This window comes from Akebia trifoliata, chromosome 10 (genome assembly GCF_017979445.1).
Source record: "Akebia trifoliata isolate Shusen 1 chromosome 10, ASM1797944v1, whole genome shotgun sequence".
NCBI classification, from domain to species: domain Eukaryota; kingdom Viridiplantae; phylum Streptophyta; class Magnoliopsida; order Ranunculales; family Lardizabalaceae; genus Akebia; species Akebia trifoliata.
Genome location: NC_141384.1, coordinates 30,164,990 through 30,186,742, shown reverse-complemented (window position 1 = coordinate 30,186,742; position 21,753 = coordinate 30,164,990). Strand labels below are relative to the sequence as shown.

The window sequence follows — 21,753 nt, the reverse complement described above, 5'->3', positions numbered from 1 at the left end:
CTTCATCACTCTTCTGTAAAGCGATCTGAATCAAACGATCTCTTCTTCAAACTTGTCTGTAAATCCGAATCCACCACAGAAATCAAGGAAATAGTGTAGAACAGTAGAATCTCACCATCATCATCAGAGAGAGCAAATCTAAATCTATAAGAACAGATATTAAAAGATTAAAAACCAAAAAGAAAAGTGAATCCTGATTTATTAATTTTTGCCTTATTATGTTGTGGAAATGAAGGACAAGACGAAATACCAGTCAGCGAAGGGGGAAAGGTATCGACAAAAGATGAATATAACATTAAAAGATTTGATAGAGAAATGAAAGTGGAATAAGACAAAGTAAAGGTGTCTCTTTCTCGCTCTTTTCTCTCACATCGATTCTCGTGATTCTTCGAAGTTGGTGCCATCTCTTTCGTCTCTGCAGCTCACGTCTCTCTCTGTATTCTTCAGCTACGATTCCGCTTCCAACTTATAATACGGTAGTACCATTTTTTTATATTATTTTTAAGGGTAAATTACACTTTGATCCCTATGGTTTGGCATAATTCTATTTTGACCCCTAACATTTTGGTAATTGCACTTACCGTCTATATTTTACTCCTCGAGTTGGGCAAGATATCCTATGAGGGGGTAAAAGTATGAAAAATAAAGTTTGAGCGTGGTTAATAATTTTTTTTTTAAAGTTAAAGTATTAAAAGCTGAAGTGGGTTAATGGGTAAAAAAGAATATATAGAAAAATTTTAGGGTCGAAGTGCAAAGAAAATAAAATATTTATAACACAATTATAATTTGATGAAAGGGTTAAGGAGGTTAAAGTGAAAAAAAATAAAATTGGATTAAAGAATTTTGAAGTCATAAAGGTTAAAAATGAAAATAATAAAATAGGGAAAAGGAGTATATGAGAAAATATAAAAAAATAAGAGTAAATAGTAAAAGAAGGAAAGTGGATTCTTAAATTATAAAATTTTGAGATTAAAAGATGAAAAATAATAAAATGAGTTAAAGAGGAGATATAGTAAATTAGCATAAATTAATTAAAAAAAATAAAATAAAATAAAAAAATAGAAAACAAAACTTTAGTTGGGGGGCATTTATCCCCAACTCAAGAAACATAAAATGATAACAACTTAATTGTGTTTTATTATATAGATTTTAACCTCTTATTTTATGTTATTTTTTATTAAAAAAGATAAATTTTAAAATAATATTTAAAGTGCCCCCACCTAGGAATTCATTTAACTCAATTTTTCACAGGCATATTTTTGTTTATTAAAGAGTAACAACTAAAAAAACAAAGAAAAGTTATAAAAGGAATTTAACAGTTAAGTTCACATTAATTTGATGGAAGCATAAGTGAGTCCCTCAGATAATTATAAGGGAGATAAGTGTAATTATCAAAATATTAGAGGGTCAAAATGAAATCTTAAAGGAGAACCTCGTCCCAAATGTTGTTCGTAGTAAGAAAAGTCATTTAACATAAGAGTTGAGTTAGGGTGACCTTAGTAAGGTGGGGAACACACGGGGGAATACCTTAATGTGGTGGCATGTGCATGTCCGTCAATGCATTTTATTTGTATCTCAGATAAAATGCATGTATGGGCATCCGCACGCCACCGTGTCAAGATCTTCCTGTGTGTCCCCACCAAAATTACTCCAACATTAATTTTAACACAATAATGCTGTTACAAATCAGATGTAAAATATTGGAATGGTAAGTTTCAATTCCATTTATTATTTGTATATGTATATAATAAATGATAGAAATTTAAAATTTAATGGTACAAAAATTCATTATCCTTTAAAATTTTAAACTCGAGCCTTGCTTGGTATACTTTTGCATTGAATGATTTACTATTGATTGGTACCTCTTGAAAGATCTCTTGTGAATTTTTTTTTCTGTGATTGGTTGATCTTTGCAATAAAAAAATTTATTGTGATTTTGCAAATGATTTGCGGTACATATTGTGCCGCAAATCATTCAGAGAAATCTCTTAAGAATTTAGGTGATCCAAGAAATTTTTTTACAGTGCAAATCATTTGCATTACGTAACCATAAAATTGATCTCAGAAAATTATTTTGATTTGCAAATGATTTGCAACATACCAAGTAGGACTTTATAGGAAAATGGGTAGAAAAAATAACTTGTGCTTCCATGATTTTTCTGTAGTGGGGGCAAATCGATTATAGTAAGGTCGAAGATGATTGGTTTTGTGAAGAAAATTCAAACACTTTTCATTAGAGATTGAAGAAAAGGTTATTTATATCATTTTCCAATTTTTTTACGAGAGAATATTCAAATCAAGAGTGATTAGTATCATTAATTTAAAAAAAAACAGGGTGTTCAAGTATTAGTTAATCTAATGGGGGGGGGGGGGGGGGTCTAAATCACTAAAACAATTGAAAGCGAAGAAATAAAATATTCGAAGTGAATATGTAGTAGCTTGAAAACAAAAGAGGGTTACCTCAAATATTTATTAAAACGAAAGGGAAAAAAAGGTTATAGTGGATGTGATAGTAGTTAAAATATAAAAACCAAAAGAAGCCCTAATTTTATAATTCAACCTGACAAAATAATTCAAAAACTCACTTACGTGGCATGTGCAAAGAATTGTTGATTGTTACATCGGGATAAATAATTTCACATATTTACAGGGATTGCTGTTGTGTATCCCGAGACAAATAATCTTTGCAATAAAAAAATTTATTGTGATTTTGCAAATGATTTGCGGTACATATTGTGCCGCAAATCATTCAGAGAAATCTCTTAAGAATTTAGGTGATCCAAGAAATTTTTTTACAGTGCAAATCATTTGCATTACGTAACCATAAAATTGATCTCAGAAAATTATTTTGATTTGCAAATGATTTGCAACATACCAAGTAGGACTTCATAGGAAAATGGGTAGAAAAAATAACTTGTGCTTCCATGATTTTTCTGTAGTGGGGGCAAATCGATTATAGTAAGGTCGAAGATGATTGGTTTTGTGAAGAAAATTCAAACACTTTTCATTAGAGATTGAAGAAAAGGTTATTTATATCATTTTCCAATTTTTTTACGAGAGAATATTCAAATCAAGAGTGATTAGTATCATTAATTTAAAAAAAACAGGGTGTTCAAATATTAGTTAATCTAATGGCGGGGGGGGGGGGGGGGTCTAAATCACTAAAACAATTGAAAGCGAAGAAATAAAATATTCGAAGTGAATATGTAGTAGCTTGAAAACAAAAGAGGGTTACCTCAAATATTTATTAAAACGAAAGGGAAAAAAAGGTTATAGTGGATGTGACAGTAGTTAAAATATAAAAACCAAAAGAAGCCCTAATTTTATAATTCAACCTGACAAAATAATTCAAAAACTCACTTACGTGGCATGTGCAAAGAATTGTTGATTGTTACATCGGGATAAATAATTTCACATATTTACAGGGATTGCTGTTGTGTATCCCGAGACAAATAATCTACGATTCATTATACATGCCACGTCATTGAATTATCCTGTTAGATTAAGTTAAAAAAAATAAAAAAAACCTAGGTACGTCAAATATTCATCAAAATATAGTGGGGAGGGGATAAAAGATTGAAGGGGTGAGGAGTGTGTGTGTGTGTGGGGCAAAACGATGAAAGGGGACATGTCATAACACGAGTATCTCACAAAATCATCAAAATTTAGACGGTTTTACCTCATTCATCCATTCTTGGCTCTGCCCTCTTAAGAGTATCCGACTAATCCTTGGGGCACATGCAATACCCTCCCCTAATCAAGATGTCCACTTCTTGGGGGGGAAGGATTCGAACTCAAAAACTCAAGACGCCCACTTCTTGAGTTGTGATCTTAGCTATCTTACCAAATTATGATTATAAGAAATTCCTTATTAAAGAATAATGCTAAAGTGACCTCAAGATTGTACATCATATTGCACATTCTGATATGAAAAATGTGTGAGAATCATAGATGCTTTTAATCAAGATACGAGTCAAAAAGTATTTATGGTTCTTATACATTTTCATGTAAGGATGTGCACTATGAGGTACAATCCTTAGGTCACTTCAGCATGACTATTTATTAAACAAAGCCTGCAAGTGGGAATTTTTGTCAAAAAAATATCCTTATTTATGAAAAATCAAGAAAGCCTATTGGGTGACTATATCTTGCTTCCTGCCTTCACAAAAATTAGTGACCTTGACCTTCAAGAATTCTATGAGCAGTGGCGGAGGTGGTGGGGGCAATTGCCCCCATAAAACTTTGAGACACTCCTATATTTTCAACTACTTACATGTCCCATTTGTCGCTATTCCCTCACCTCTCTCTCCCCATTTGCCCTCACACCTCATCTCCCTCCAATTTTTGCCCCCACACCCTTACTTCCCTCCAATCCTATTTTCTTGCACAAATAATTTTCCCACCATTCAAGTTCTCCAAGTATACAGCTATGGTGCCACCCCTGCCTACGAGTTCTTCATATTTGAGCAATGTGGGATTATTTAATTAATAAAAAATAAAAATAAGAGACAACATAACCAAGATGATCTCAAATCCAATATTACAAAGGACAAAGGGAGATGGTATTTTACACACATTGAGACTTGATGATCCATTATTTCAAATTATATATTAAAAAAAATAAAAATAAAAAGAATACTTCTATCAATCAAACTAAAAATCCAAAATTAAATTAAGCCAACATCATGTCATATCACTTGCAACTGATTTGGTGGCCTATTGGCCTCATCGTATTAATATTCATGGTGCAGTTCATTTCCCCTGATTTGCGCCTTTTCATCATATAAATCACTCTAACCTTTCCCCTCATTTTCGCAGAGCTGCTCAAAATCAAAGCCCCCGAATTGAGATCACTACTCAGGTTCGGATTCCCCGATACTTGATCAGAATTCACGTCCACTACTACATTAAATTGTCGAGTGCCTCGTGCCTTAATCTTCCTCTTAGGAATCATGGTTTCCCCTATCTTCACACCTCTATAAGTGAAGACCATCGGTGTGTTGTCGAATTTGTACTCACCAAAATTCTTGTTCTTGATGGAGACTTGCGCAATCAATGTCATGTTGAATGAATTAGGTCCATTGTTCGACCTTTGGATGCCTATAGAATTTATCTTAATTTTGGGAGATTTGACACGAAGAACGGTTAATCCAAGTACCGTAAATACTATGATTTGAAAGACGATAAAAATAGCTATATAACTAAACAATTTGATTCTTTTCTTCCTTCGGAGGTCATTGGATTGGACCGTGGCCGACTCATGGTCCTTGGTGTTCATGGTTGGTTTGGTATTTTGGAGTGAATTAAAAGGGGAAGGAGGAGTAGGTTGGGAGGGATGAAGGTTATGGGTCCTTGTTATGAGGTATATATATATATATAGTGAGGGAATTGTTGGTGTGTGGGGTTTATTTTTCTTCTATAATAAAGTTTTTAATTATAATATATTTTCTTCGTTGGATTATAAACACGTTGGTGGCGTTCACATTTGAATACTAACCACTTCATGTAATTTAAGGGAAGCTTCCATTAAGGATGTTTTGAATTATTATGAAGTCCGCCACTTTAAAAGAAGAATAATGATTTTCTAAATAGAAAATCTTCACTGGGTCAATACTTGTAGATACCATAGATCTTTTCCTCCGGATGCTCAAATGTAAATCTCCATAACAGATATGTTATTTTGTATCCCAAGGAAAAAAGATCTATAGTTGTGTTTGTGCCACTTGAAATACAAGTGAAAAAGCACATATAGTTCCTATCCACTTTCACGTCAAGATGTGCAATATGAAGTCCAATCTTGAGGTCACCCATAAAATTTTATTATTTTGCAAGAAAAAAATATTTTTCAATATAAATTATGAGAAAAAAAAATGATATTAGATAAGAAAAATGATTATACATAAAAAAAATGATTACAAATTATCAATAAATATTCAACGAGGTTTCATTGCTATAATGTTTTGGTAATTGTAAGGTTTCTTCTATTGTAGGAGTTTGATATTTTAAGTCTAAAGTTTAACCATGTTTTAGTAATCGAGGGGAATCAAGATTTGGAGAACGACATGATTGTCCAATCTATTGGGGAATTTATCAAGGGAAACATTTTTATTAACATATTTTATTATTTTTTCTAATAACAACGTTGTTCGGACCCATAGATTCAGATCCGACTAACATGGGGCAAGTCAAATAGCCTCTTAAAGCATTATATTTCACTCAAATCCCCGGGTACATGTAATACCCAACAAATCACAAATACTAAGTAAGTCAAGATCATTGAGTTTTTTGATCTGTTAAATAAAAATGATTTTTTGACTCTCCCCTCTAGCATACTCCCCTTCTACTCTTCGACCGTGACATGTGATAGAATCGTAAATTTTTTCCTTGAGATGCACGACTACACATGTTTATGGGGGATATGCAGTTGTGCATCCCGAGGAAAGAAAATCTACGATTTTGTAGAATGCCATGTAGGGAGAGTAGAGTAGAGTAGAGAGGGCACAGGTTAAGTTGCATTAAATACATTTTGGAAACAAGTATTTAAGGGTATTTTTTATAATAAAAAATATTTTGAAGGTATTTTTTTTTAGCAGCAAAATCAATTTTGGAAGTTCATTTAATGCAGCTTAACGTGTCCCCTTAAGGCACAGGCACACGTTAACAAAACCCCATAAATTAATACTCTAACAGGCTAAACATGGGCGGAAAGACTATGTATAAAAAGGGTTGGTGTGCTTGAATAGAAAACCAACAATCTAGTGGTCAAGATCTGGACTTCTTTGGTTGGCCCCTTAATGACAAATCTTTAAATTTTTTTAACTTAAATGCGACGTGAGGCCCACATGATTTAATACGAACAATACTTCACAACGTGCCCTTTCTAGTTTCTAGTAGCTTAGCCTAGAATTCCAATGCGAACGCCACCGACGCCTTAAGAAAGAAGGACTTATATATTAAAATAGGAAAATTACTTAAATGACCTTGCGAAGTCGCGATGGGACTTCTTTTTAAATAATCCCTAAATTATTGACTAGCTTATCAAGACATTTAATAAACTTTTCCTTTCTAAATAGTCGCTGGACCTCATCTCACATGTATAAGATATTTGAAATACACAAATTACCCTTTCACATAGTTAGTTTTTCAATGATAATTGTGATTATTTCTATCTTTGATGATGAATAAAGAATGTTATTCTCTTAATTTTGAACATGTAGATGTATTTATTTATTTTCACAAGACCCCCATGACCTTCATCCCTCCCAACCTTCCTTTTAACTCACCCCGAAAGACCAAACCAACCAATGAACACCAAAGGACCAAGAGTTGGTCACGATTCAACCCAATGAGCTCCAAAGGAAGACAAAAAAAATCAAATTGTTCATTTTTATTGTCTTTCAAATCATAGTATTTGCAGTACTTGGATTAATTGTGCTACGTGTCGAATCTCCCAAAATTAAGATCGATTCCATAGGCATCGGAGGACGAAGAATGGATCCAATTTGTTTGATATGACATTGATCACTCAAGTCCCCTTCAAGAACAAGAATTGGGGTGAGTTCAAATTCAACAATAGCAAAATGAACTTCACTTATAAGGGCATAAACATAGGGGAAGCCACGATTCCTAGGAAGGAAGGTTAAGATGACATGAGGTATTCGACGATTCAATGTAGTGGACATGAATTCTGATCAGGCATCGGGGAATACGAACTTGAGTAGGTATCTCAATTCAGGGACTTTGATGTTGATCACAATGAAGTATGGCTTTAGTTTAAGTTCTAGATATATTATTCCTTTATTTTTATTTACATAGATTGAAATAAGGGGATGAGGAGCTCCTCATGTGTTGATCTTATATTTTCTTCCATCACATTCTAACCTTATTGGACCTAAAAAAAAAGTCCTGTTTTCAGTGTCAAGGAACTTCTCTATTTGGGATTGGGGCCCACATCCTTAATAATAATGGGCCCCACCACTGATGACAACAATGGGCTCAAGAGTTTTGCTACCTCAGCATCCCTCAAATGGCAAAGTTGCAGTCCAATAATACCAATCATATTGCCAAAAACCAGCTTTTCAACTATATATATCAAGAAGGGCCTATATGATTGTCTGGGTAAATCAGTAGGAAAAATTATTTCTGAAAAAAGAGTTGCTATTGCCACACCAACTTTTACTAACGCCTCACCAAATGAGTGCAATTCCTTGGTGATTTACAGGAATTGGTGTGGCATTAGTAAAAGCTGGCATGGCAATAGCAGGTCTAAAAAAAAAATCTACTGCAATATAACAATTCTCCCGCAATAGAAAAATATTCTTCAGACCAAACCTTTTAACATGATTTCCTCATCTGTAGGAGAGAATCCACATGTTATTATATCACGAGTTTTTTGTTAAAGTGTGCCCTTAGGGCACATGTTAACATGCACTAAATACACCTTAAAAAAAATTTGAGGGCAATTTTAGTATGAAAATAAAGTTTCGAGGCGCATTGAAGTGCAATAAATACACATTGAAAATTTGATTTTGTACCGAAAATGCCCTTAATTTTTATTAAAATACACTTGGATTCCAATTTCCAATGTGTATTTATTGCACTAAGGGCACACGTTATCAAAGCGACAAAACCCTTAATAAATAACTAAGAATAATGATTTTCTGATGCCCCCCTCCAGACATACGCCCCATCACAGAACCATAATCCCGAAGCAAATGATCTATGATTCTGTGATGGGGGCGTATGTAAAAGGAACGCGTCCGATTATCACAACGCACTAGCTAAAGAGAGGGGAAACATTATTCAGTCTTCCAATTTTTCTACATATCCACAAATGAAAGCCAAGTCCAATGTCCAGAAATGCACAAACATTCACAAAATTATTGCAGTTTAAAGAGCCACACATTCCAAACACAGCTATTAAAGACATAAATGAAACACAACCTGACAAAGTCTAATAAATGAAGCAAGATCAACGATTGCATGTTACAGTAGAATCCGAAATGGAGGATGAGTTTAGTACTCCCATTTCTTCATCTCCATGCCTTCAGGAGGACTGCCTTCCACCTTCTTCTTACCCACTTTTTTCCAGTTTGTGGACAGAACCGTCCCATTTGACTCTCCCTGCAATATGGATACACCATTTAAGTTAACAACTAAAACATTAGACTTCGGATCAAGGTTTAAAATCTCGTCTAAAGGAAAAGTTTCGGTCAGGAGAAAATAAAACGAAAATATTCCAAAACAAACTGAAATATTCCGGAAACATTCAATGTTGCAGGGGTCAAGGTTTTGTTCAGATCTCGGCCAAAATAGAAGGATATAATGAACCAATCTTCATGAAGTTCGAAAACTTGTCTTGGGTTAATGAAATCCAGCAACAATTCCAAATCTACTACTAAAAATGATCAAATTTAAAATAACTGACAAAATAAGCTTTTCTTTGTTTTTAGATGTGCGTTGCTGTTATAGATCCTATAATTTAGAATTCCACGATTCGAATCAAATTTTGACCAGAAAGATCTGAATCTTATGTATAAATCATTTAAGAGAAAAGCTTAAGATTTCTGTTGAATCTTAAAATTCGAGTATAATTCATGATTGAATATCACAAATCTATCAAACTCTTGCAATTTGAGTAAAAACAATAGGCATGTTTTTTTTATATGCAAGAACTACGATTCCTGCATGCTTATTTTGTTACTTACAAATAATGAAAAAAGAGTTGATGTTTTTAGTAATTACCTAACATCACTTAACATGAGTGACACAAAACACATGATTCTTATCATTCCTTGATTGCTTACGTGATGACACATGAACCTAGGCTCCTTTTTTTTTCCTTGAAGAACAAGCTTGTGTGTTATTTCATATTTTTAGCTCAGAATTTTTTTTTTATGAATTGTAGGATCCAAAGATTTGAACTGAATCACATTCCCTTTATAAAATCCAATTCAATTTTGACAAAATTGGTGACCATGGAGTAGTTGAAACACAAGAAAACAATTAGACTTACAAAAGATTTATTCATGGCCCTCCTTGTGTCCTCATCAGCATCTTGGTATATGTCACAGAAAAATTTGTTCAAAGCAGCATCGCCTTCTAGCTTCTCTTCTTTCTCCTGAAAATCAGATCACTATAGGATAATGTCTGAACTGATAAATTAAACATTAAGTAGCTTCAAAGGTGTGAAACCCTTTTCATTGATCTTTGCGGAAAATAATGGACATGAAAATGCTCCTGCACAAAAGCTATGAAGTGTCTGACAAACCTCTTTCTTCACTTGGGCTTCCAACTTATCCCAATCAATGGTTCCTAATTTTGAAGATGGGTATGTCGGTCTTTGAGATTTAACACCTGTGAAGTTCAAAATCACGAGGAAGTTTATCGGTATCCAAAGATCAGACAACGAGGATATGTGGAATAAATTGGAGTTTTTTAACCTCTTTTTCTGGGATAAGTGAATAGAAGTGTTAAAAATGCATTCATATTGAAATGAGTCGTGATAATCTGATCCCCCCCCCCCCCCTCTCTCACATACGCTCCCTACTCCCCCAGCACAGAACCGTAGATCATTTGCCTTGGGATACACAAGAAAAAGAATTATGGTTCTATGTATCCAGAGGCAAATGATCTACAGTTCTGTGATGGGGGCATGGGGGGGCGTATGTCAGAGGGGAGCGTCAGAAAATCATTATTCTATTGAAATTCATGAAAAGAAGATATCTCAGCAAAAGTATTAGGCATATACTGGGTCCGGATTAAAGGATAAAGAGCCCAATTTGCCCATATTGTATATGATAATCAAATACTAAAGAAATATTTTTCCAATTATAGTTTACAAGTAGGAACTCAAACATGAACCAATTTACGGAACTCCTATCATCAATTAAAATAAAGGTGGCAACATTTAATTCAAAAGAAGTAGAGAATGAACATAATGCTATACACATGAAATCATGGCATACCCAAAGAGAGCATTTCGAAAGACATACGTTCACACACACTCTACAAAGCAAAATTTCACAGAGAATAACTGAGATCAGAGGCTACAATCACATGGTTGCATTCACGAAGGTTGGGCATCAAGACATGGTCACATAAAAAAGTTAGTAAAAACGGACACACCATAACGGGAGACACCATAAATTAAGAGGCTGCTATTGGCACCCCAACTTTTACTTGTTACACACAAATTACAAAAAATCAATGGTTCAGAAAAAGTAAAAGTTGGGGTGCCAATAGAAACTCTCTTTCTCTAGGATTTTATATCTAATCCTAATTTGTAAACAACTCCAGAAGTTGTTTGAACTTGTTATAATGCTTTGTACTGTTGAGTTAATAACTTGACCAAATTTTTGTAATGTTCGGCTGGTGTCTTAATCTTTAATTAGGGTGTGAGAAATAATTTAAGAAATAAGGTTTAATAAGTAGCTCTGTAAATTAAACAAGAACAACCTACCTGATGATACATTTATCTTCTGTGGAACTGTAATTTCCCCACCAAATTCCAGAGATGTCCAGTTGATTTCTTCAGCTTTCACAAGGCGAATTTCAATTTTGGTTGACAAAATTACATATTTGCACTTCTCAGGCATTATCTGCTCGTCATAAAACCAAACACCAAAAGCAATGTGATCTAGCAATCCAAATTATAACCAGACTAATTGGTGCTAAGAAGATATCCTGGTAATCTGCTAAGGAAGTTGAAATAGTAAAATAGAATATACACTATTTAAACTAATACATATATTTACAATGATGGCTTTTGATATGTTATGCCAAAGCTGTCCCATATCTTCTAGCTGAGTTGGCTAGAAATGCTAGGACAAAAGATATTGAGATAGAAACAGTGGTACATAAATCAACTGTGTACCAATCATTAGCAATTCCTTTGTATGTAACAAAGAAAATAATTAAAATTTTGCCTACTCAAATGGAATTATTCCCACAAACAGAAGTACCTTTCCAAATAAGCGAGGTTGAAAACGGTAAGCATCTTCGCCTGGGATATCAATTGTAACACTTAACTGCAAGGCGAGAGTATAGTAAACATCTTATTAGCCCATTATTTTATTTTATTTTTCATAGGTATAAGTGCGAATGCAGTGTTTTAATCTCAGGTCTGTGGTACACGCCACACGGTGCACAACTACAAAATCAATTGGTGAATAGTTAATAAAGCACCATCGTTTAGAAGAGAGAAACATACTATCTGTTCACCAAAGTCAACAACCACATTTTTAGCTGGTATGCCCTTTGCAAATATGGTCAAAACCACTTCCACTGGCTTCTGGTAGTATTCATGCCTGTGAAACCATCATTTAGACCACAAAACATAAATACCAGTCAGCAACTTCGATGATTTGGTATCATTCAAAATGTCCTCTCTTTTTTTCCCCATTTGAAATACCGAGGCACATTAAACTAGTAGGATTGAGAGTTGCAAAGCACCTGTATTTTGGTTTAGCTGGAGGTACCCATGTCTGCTGAAGGGATTTATCACTTATCTGCTCAGCATCTTTTACAGTTTCTGCGGTTACGTCTGGCGAATAAGATACAGCAGTTGTTGGAGCATTGTGGATCTGTTGACTTGGTAAATCACCAGATTCCTCTGAAAAAAAACTTGACAATAGCCCTTTAAGATAAATTTAAAAAAAAAAAAAAAAAGACAATATAAAGATATAAACATGGCATAGTGAAAATTCTGAAGTGACAGCACATCTACCTCTAAAACCTGGTTGCCAAAACCAATGACTTCTTTTTTTTTGTGTGGAGAAGTGCTGCCAATACCAATGATCACCATGAAGAAAATGACACAAACCATCCCAAGCACCCAAGCACAAAGGAATATCATGCATTCACCAAGGTGGTTGTATTCCTTTCTTTGATTCAAAGTTAAATGCCTAACCAACTATACTAAAATAAAGGAGAAAATGTTATATGCGTAATTGTTGGAAACTTGTTCAAGTTTTTTGACTGAGAAAATATCAAAAGATACAACAAGCCTTATCCCAAAGCTTTGGTTTGGCTAAATGAATCCTGTTGCTGCACTCTACTTGGTCCAAAGCCAAGTCTTCTGCTATTAAGATTGAGTTTATACCTACATCCATTGTTTCCATCAAAAGATCTTTTCGTCTTTCTCTTGCTCCTTTTGGACCTTCAACTCGAATATTTTTTCTAACTAGGGATGAAATCGACCTTCATTAACATGCCCATACAATCTTAGTAGACTTTTGCTTAGTTTATTATCTAGTGGAACCAAAGTATTAAATTTCGATTTCGGTGTCTATTTCGGTTAGTTTGGAAATGGAAACATTTCGTGGAAATATTTTGATCAGTGTGGAAATGAATACAATTTTTGGAAATGATTGAAATATTAAAGAAATTTTCATTGAACCCGTAGGAAAAGATAAAATAGGCATTAAAACACACTCATTAAGTCATCAAAATACAATAAACTATCATATTGAGTGTGAAATTGAAAATCAACTACATTTTGTAACACATACACACATGTATTGAGTGGCTGTCAATGGAAATAAGAATAATTGCACTAACTACATACAACTTAATATGTAAGACATTAAAATGAAGAAACTATTAAGTATTGCATTCGTGCATTATTATATTTATTTCATTATTTGAATAAGTATATGAATAAATTGCTAATGTATCCAACTAATTGAAACATGGTTGATTGTATGCGTGCTTATATAAATGTATTAATATGCTTAGAATATATTAAAATAAGACGATATAGAAAACTAATTAATCATAATTCATTTGCATTAACAGATGACTGTTATATGCAATTTTTTATTAGTAAATAGTACGTGTAATTTATAAGTTCTTTCTAAAAGCAATTATAATTTTTTTTCAAAAAAAAGAATTTTTCAGTAAAAATTTACCATTCATCAAAATATTTCCATCGAAATATTGCATTTTTATACCTACGATTTGATAATTTTGATCGAAATTCACTATTCATCAAAATATATCGTGAAATGAATAGCGATTTCCACCGAAATATATACAAAAAGAAATTGTCGGTTAAATTTGTTGGAACTTGTGGAAATGGCAATATTTCGGTATATTTAATGGAAATATGTTGAAATTTCATACTATGATTGGAACTAAAGGCCAAATAACGAATCAAGATATATGAATTTAATATTTAATTTGATCATGTTATTATATCAGAAAGAATCAGGATTAATAGGCTGTTTTCGCCTGTTATGAATGTATGATGAGTGATTTACTTATAACTATGTCATACGAAGATCCATAGCATTTATATATTTATATTAGTATTGGGTATTGTTAATGTGAAATTTGCAACTTTGACTCCAAGGCTTCTTGTTAGTCTTTGAACTCTTATCAGATCAAATTCTTGCTAATACTTTTGTCTTTAGAGAAGGAGATCGCTAGGGAAATAAAAAAAGAGAACAAAATAGTGTAATGATCAAAGTTACATTTATAATGCTTTTTAGCAGGAAATCATGGGTAAGATTTTTGGGGAGGGAGAAATTGTTAATAAACAGAGTGAGCTACTGCAAGCCTTGGGATTTATTGTTGGCTCTCTCCCCGCAATGTACCCCTACCTCCCCTTGGGAGGCAATTACAGGTCTAAGCTGATTTGGAACCCAAATGCAGAAAGGATTGATAGGATATCATGGCAAACTACGTAATTTGTCAATGGGGGTTAGAATAATCTTTGATAAAAAGCTGCCTATCTAGCATCCTGATTTATTTCATGTCTTCATTCTTTATCCCAGCAGCTAAGGTGAATAGAATAGAGAAGAAATTAGGAATTTTCGGTGGAATGGGTATCTCTCCAAATTATTAGCTTGTAATATGAAAAAGATATGCACATCCAAAATAAATTGGAGGCTTGGAATTAGAATGTTAAAATGGATGAAATTAGACCTTTTGGGACAATGGCTTTGGAGAATTTAAGAGTAAGATTCTAACCTATGGACGCAAGCTGTAGTTGGCAACTTTGGGTGTGATCCTTTAGGTTAGGGTTGTTGTAGATCTAGAGTCGCATATAGGTGTGGTGTTTATAGGGGGACTCAGAATGATAAGAACAGATTCAAGAAAGGCATTGCCATGAAAGCTGGAACAGGAGGGTTCAATTTTGTGGACGACTCAATGTTACAAATTGAAGAGAGGTGGATTCATCCTATCAGTCAAGATCAAGATCTTGCAGTTGGAGTATTGGCAGCTCAGGAAAGAGTATCACCCACACAGAAATGTGAAAAAGAACATCCACCGGGCACTAACATTTAGAACTGGTAGCAAAGACAAATACAAGCAACAAATAATCATCAATCAGCCAATAAAGCAGCGGAATGCAAATTTGCTGTCCTTCCTATACATCCTTTAGAAAGTCAACCAACAATATTACTATCCGACAGTTTGATAAGACAAAACACCAATATAAACCAGAAATAAAATTAACCTGGTGTAGCATCAATACCAGTGGGAATTGTGGTGTGTTAGACATCATAGATAATACCCACGAAGAATGTGAACAGCACAAAATCTGGTTTAATTCTAAATATTGGGAAAATATTGCGATCTGAACATGACGGTAATTTCGTTCTAAAAACTGACGTAATGAAGTATTGTTACGAAAAAAACAAACCTGCAATAAGTTCATCGCACCGTTTGATTAAATTAGTGAATCTTGATTCGCTAGGTGCCAAAGAAGCACCTGCTTCAAGGGCTGATTTGGCAGTCTGAAACTCCTCCAGCTCAATACATGCAGTACTGTAGATAGAAATGAATGGCCTTAAAAGGAGTGTTACAAAGAGAATAATAAAATAGACATCCAGAATCAGGAGAAAAGAACAAGATTTGATATGGATGGAGAATTTGCATTAACACAAAGATGGGAAAAATCAACATAGCAAGGGTTGGCAATGGCTCTGATAATATCCACTTACCCGACTCATCCGGCCAGAGTTATTCGAGTATGGGTACAATTTTTTTTATCCAATTAAGAATTCGGGTAAATTTATCAGTAATTATTTTATCTGAAATTTTCTAGGGTCAGAAATGGATATGCATTCTATCCCATCCGAGTTTAACACAGTAAATTCACAAAAAGATATATATGTATAACCCAAAATTAAGGTTCTTCCATCATCTTCACAATGAGGTATATATATCAGAATAGGATATCCACTTGAAATTTGGGTACAAGCCAGATATGGATATCCTTTAAAAAATTGGATAAATAATCCGATGTGGATATCCTTAGCAAAACTGGATAAAAAATCGGATATAGAGTTGGATAAGGATACGGATACATGCTTCATCCGACCCACACCCGACCCATTGCCAGCCCTATACATAGCAGAATATAAAATGTGAAAAGAGGAGTCATGGTAAAGCAGTGAACAAAGAGAATAGGCATCTGGAGCGCTTAAATCATTTACAGTTGAACATAAAAGGGAAATTTGGGAATCTGAAAAATGGGGCCACCAAGAATATGTTGTTTGAGCACTTCCACTTGGCCCAGTTTGGTAGAAGTGTAGGAGGCATGTTTTGGCCCCACCTCTTTTTCTCTTCGTCAATCACTTTTTATGTCAACAGTTGCTCTTTTGAAAGACCTTTGCAATCTGAACCAACAAGTTCGAACCCTGCCAACTCAAATTATAGAGATTCCAAAACATGCCCTGAAGTTAAATAGTAAAATATATGCATAACAGATAAGACCGAAATCTAAATCAAACAAAGATTTTTGGTGTAGAATTGTAAAAAACAGAGCCTGAACTAACCAAACAAGACATGCAAAAACAATTAACATCAAAACAAAATATATCATCCCAAAGCTGTAAAAAGCATACACACCAATTGCCTAAATTGCATATCTGGAAATTTACATGGAAGCTTATATTAAAAGCCTACACCATAAACTCAATTTATTCATACTAAATTTACATATATATTAAAAAAAGGTTCATAATGACAAAAACAAGCAGGAATATATCTTTCTTTCTTTTTAAACAAAAATTATCAATCAATCAAGCAGGAATATCATACATCAGAAAGTATAAGGCCCTCACCCTTTACGCAAATATGCTTTAGCCATCAAATGATCCAACTCGATTGCTCGGTTTGCATCAGCAACTGCCTCTGCCCATACAATGTACACAAATGAACTATCAATTTTAGTAAATAAATACCAAAAGATAAAGATGGTAACAATGAACATGGTCTACAAGTGATCCAAGTACATATTAATTACCAGTATCCTTTGTAAGCCAATCACAACTCGCCAAGGAAACAACCTAAATCAATAATTCAGCTCAATAAAGCCATATCTTTAGTCAAGGGCATGTATCTTAAAATCCTTTTTTGCACCACCATCCTTGTCATTTTTTATTTTCATTTGTATATGCCAACAATTTAATTGACTTTCCTCGTCTTTTCCCCTATAGCGCTACTCCTAAATTTCCTTGAATGTACTATTTTTAATTTAATTTTTATTTTTTTATTTCCCAGTCTTCATATTTATCCATCTCAACATCCATTGCAACATTCTTTATGCTACATTTTGTTTATGGTTCCCCGTAAGGATTTTCTTTAACAGTCAAGAGTGTCAAAGCTCCCAACACTGGTATTTCTGGAGTGTGCTAGTGTTGGTAAAGCATATAGCTGAAGCAGTTCTCCCTGTAAAATGACTTAATAAGGAACCTCTAAATTATGTCACCCTGCCCATAGAATCAAGCTCAAATCTCTCCAAAACGAAATATGAAGACCTAATTCAACTGAATTTCAGGGATACCACAAAGACAGCTACTAATCAACACTTATAGCCCAAAATCCAATGGTTAGCTTCTCTCTTGAGTTTCTTATATTGCATAAAAAAGGGAACAAAGACATTTCCTCACTTTTTAATCCACGTTAGAGCCCTAAAATAGAGAAATATAACTTTTGTTGTATATAAGGTTTACATGCCCAGTTTTTTTTTTTTTGATAAATAAATAATTCATTGAAAAGAAAGCAAGGTTTTAGGGGTTTCACCATCCAGAATATCGATACAAATAATTCAAGCCTGATAAACTCTTGTTTGCATCCCAATGCCTGTTGTAAATATGTAAGAATATGGATCAAGCATTGAGGAAGTCATCATTTTAATCAGCATTATGTATATTTAGTACAGTTATATCGTATTTGCATCACCACAACACATTTAATTTATTCCTATGTTCATGTACTTTCATTATATTTTTCTATTATTTTTTAGTTCCACATATATTTCCAAAACATGTTTCCTCAAACAACTCTAATTGCTTTCAGCTAGAGCTAAGTAGTTGGATAGTTGGACAAGTATGGTATGGTTGTACTGCTTCAATGCTACATTTAAATTCTTAATATTGGTAAAGTGCTGTTGCTGAACTAATTATCAAATTGTAGGACTTCATTTTTAAGAAGTTACCTTTCAAATCAAGAATACAATAATTCTCTGAAATGGTTTTAATTTAAAACAACTACATAGTTTAAATACAAGAATTCTGCGTGGGATCATCTCCTAAGACTAATTTTCCTAAAATAAAGCTAAACTAATGGTCATAATGCTCCTAACTTCCAATTAAGAGAAACAATTCCTTCTTATTATAAAACACTTTTATTCACACAATCTAACCACCATTTTTTTTTTATTTATAAGCAACTCGAATTTATTAATTAAGTGGCCGAGATGACTAATTCAAGATACAAAGCACAACTAAGAAACAAAGAAAACCTCATTATTTATGTAGAGAATGACTACCCCTGTCCCACGCATGGTTTAAAAACTCGTCTGAGACCGAGGCGTGTCGCCCGAGTCGTCTCGGTAACAGGCATGGACGAGATGGACAAGTCAATTTTTCGGACGAGATATAAAAACCCATGTTCATTTTTCAGTTTTTTTAATGAGAAGTCTCAAATGTATTAAAAAACTCGTCCAAGATGACTCGGTATCTAGCATGGATGAGACGAGATGCGAAATCGTGTTTTAAAACCATGGTCCCACCTAAACAGATTCTAAAACAACACTAAAGCTACCTCTTGTGAGTTATGGTCCCATGCTCCTCAAGCATCCCAAGAAACACTAATCCCTTCCACACATATAGGCACGTATCAATCCATTTTATGTCACTCACTCATTGTGACGGTTGCTTATCAAGGCAGAATCACAATGCATAAACAAGAGGAGACACTCATTTGATTTATTTGTGCGAAATTGCAATCCTAGCACTAAACTCAAGATAGCTTGTCAATTGACTCCCATTTGCAACCATCACAGCTAATTATCATAATATCTACTCATCCAGTTGACCAGTTCTGAGATGCAGCACAAAGTCAAACGTAAAAACAACAACATCAGAGATTTATAAAGAGTACAACCATTGTCATCTTCATCGTCATCTATTTCAAAACAAAATTTAAAATTCTTATTTCGAAACTAATTTAGTTTTTGATACATGCTAAGGGATTTAAAATTCTTTTTTTGCAACAACTGAACAAAGAACACTACAAGTAACTTAACAAAAAATTACAGAAATCCAACAAAGGAGTAACTTTACATTAAGAAATCCAAACTCCAAGCAAGAACCATAAAATTCATAGAAACAAATTATTGCATGGCTCAATCATCAAGATAAAGAGATTTTAAGCATCAATAATACCTAATCAAGAACAAATAAACTACAATAAACAAACAGAAATCTTCATAAATAAATAAAAAGGCTCAATAAGAACTTTCGATGGTTACAGAGCTTGAACACAGAACAGTAATAGAGGGGAGAGAGAGAGAGAGATAGAGATTGGATACCAGTGTAGTTCTTGAGCTTGATGTTAGCTTGAGCACGATCTACAAAGAGATCTGGATTCTTAGGGTCTAAATCAATGGCCTGCGAGTAGAGATCGACTGCAAGCTCGAAATTATCGTCAACGAAGGCTTCTCTGGCCTTCTTCTCGAGATCAGACGCCATTAGAGAGAATAAAAGCTTGAGCAGATACAGAGAGAGGGACGAGGGATCGATTGCAATAAGAGGAAAGAATTAGCTTTGCTTTTATACGATGTGAAGTAGGAGAGAGAGAGAGAGAGAGAGAAGGATAGAGGGAAACAGAGTCTAAAAGACTCTCCGCCTTCTGGGTAGACTTCTCTGCGAGATTTCAACCACGAGAGGGGTAGACTCGGTTGACTCGCTGTGCTTTGTTTTATTTTATGGTGTTAATCCGGTACTCTTTGGAGTTGGGTTGTAAACCTACTCCCAATCCACCTTTTCTTCTACGTGCCACATTATTTCAGTTCTAAACTTGATACAATTGCGATCGGATATATTTGAATCTACATATTTAATATCAAAATTCGTTTTCTGAACCGCTGGGCGGTATTTGCTTTGACGTCTCGTCTCGTTCATGGACGAGACCTAGTTATCTCGAAAGAGCCAACTCGTCTCCTACGAGACAAATCATGATTATATATATATTTTAAATAAGATTGATTAGAAGATGTTTAATCAGGAAATCATATTCTCATTAGATAACATATGTTTAAATTCTAAAAACTCATGAAATCATATTTTATTTAGATAATATATATGTAAATTATAAAAAAATAAATTATTTTTAATAAAATATATAAAATCTCGGTAGACTCGACTGAGTTTTACTGACTTGGATGGGATTTTCAAAATTTCAACTGGGTTGTCTCGTTTATCTCACAAGATTCTTCAGGATTGAGATGCCTTGTCTATCCATCTCATTGATGAAAGATACATCTTAGTCTCGAACAAGATTTGAAACCATGTTAGGTGGCTTCCCAACTTATTTTGTTGCATGCTAGAAAAATTATGTATGGTTGGGACTTGCGGTTGTAGGGATTGGACCCATCCCAAAAGAGCATGGGGACACTCCTTATTTATTTTACTACATTCAATGACATTGTTCATCATAACGCTTGGCCATAAAGTAGAAGTTTGACTAAGTTTAGGATTCAACGAGGAGAAATTGCATAATTTAATTTCCAATGAACCCTCTTGGTAAAGTTACCCGTGCATGGGTGTATCATATTTTTCTCAATCAATATTATACTTTCAAGAGCTAATACTTAGCTAGATAGGCACGTGTAGGTTGAACATCTCCATACTATAAGAGAATATGATACATGATATCAAAGCTCAAGCTCTACTTTAGCACATCAATCTTGGTGTGCCGTTCTTTGACGTTGGCGCCACCATCATTGTCGAACCTAAATCATTTTGTTCCCGTTATTACTATTTATTTATTTTTTCAATGAAAGTATCGTATTTCTCTATGTTTCTACAAATCTCCCTACTTCACTAGTTAATGCCTTACGATCTCGATTTTTATTTTATCTAAAATTTCTTCAATGAAAGTTCTTGTATTTAAACCACACAATCCTTTATTCATACTAAATTTACATATATATTTAATGGGTTATCGGCTCTAACAGTTCACAAACAAATGGTGACCACCATCCAACTTGATAAACGTTTAGAGTTATCCATCATTAAGTATTTCATGAGATCAATATGAGTTATTCATTTAAACTAATTTCATACTCTTTCTTTAAAAGACTATGCAATTGCGGGAAGGTGTAAAAGAATACGATGCATCATATTATGAAGCATGAGATACGTTATATCATTATCAATGTATCTTATCACAAAAGGAAGGTAGTGATGGAAAATAATTAATGTAGCAATATCAATTAGGATATTCTATACTAGG

At 33.9% G+C, this 21,753-nt stretch overlaps 2 protein-coding genes across 2 annotated transcripts; both read right to left on the bottom strand.

Moving 5' to 3' along the window:
* Positions 1–5: 5 nt before the first annotated feature.
* On the bottom strand, positions 6–5,062 carry LOC147393768 (late embryogenesis abundant protein At1g64065-like). Its single transcript, XM_086455141.1, has 2 exons — positions 4,698–5,062; positions 6–144 (listed from the first exon to the last, which is right to left on the bottom strand). Exons 1-2 carry the CDS (start codon positions 5,060–5,062, stop codon positions 6–8), a joined length of 504 nt encoding a protein of 167 aa, XP_086311267.1.
* A 3,736-nt stretch (positions 5,063–8,798) lies between these two features.
* On the bottom strand, positions 8,799–20,181 carry LOC147393767 (protein SGT1 homolog). The gene is made up of 10 exons (XM_086455752.1): positions 19,829–20,181; positions 17,076–17,145; positions 15,650–15,774; positions 12,454–12,613; positions 12,212–12,308; positions 11,964–12,029; positions 11,462–11,600; positions 10,271–10,356; positions 10,016–10,120; positions 8,799–9,123 (listed from the first exon to the last, which is right to left on the bottom strand). The coding sequence occupies exons 1-10, from the start codon at positions 19,986–19,988 to the stop codon at positions 9,016–9,018; spliced, it is 1,116 nt and encodes a 371-aa protein (XP_086311878.1). The 5' UTR covers positions 19,989–20,181; the 3' UTR covers positions 8,799–9,015.
* Between the last annotated feature and the right edge of the window lie 1,572 nt (positions 20,182–21,753).

Coding starts and splice junctions, on each gene's coding strand:
- LOC147393768 (XM_086455141.1), bottom strand. CDS start 5,062: ATGACATTGATTGCGCAAGTCTCCATCAAGAACAAGAATTTTGGTGAG. Junction 145..4,697: donor GGCCACCAAATCAGTTGCAA/GTGATATGACAT, acceptor CTGTTCTTATAG/ATTTAGATTTGCTCTCTCTG.
- LOC147393767 (XM_086455752.1), bottom strand. CDS start 19,988: ATGGCGTCTGATCTCGAGAAGAAGGCCAGAGAAGCCTTCGTTGACGAT. Junction 12,309..12,453: donor CCAGCTAAACCAAAATACAG/GTGCTTTGCAAC, acceptor ATGGTTTCACAG/GCATGAATACTACCAGAAGC. Junction 12,030..12,211: donor TTGACTTTGGTGAACAGATA/GTATGTTTCTCT, acceptor CTCGCCTTGCAG/TTAAGTGTTACAATTGATAT.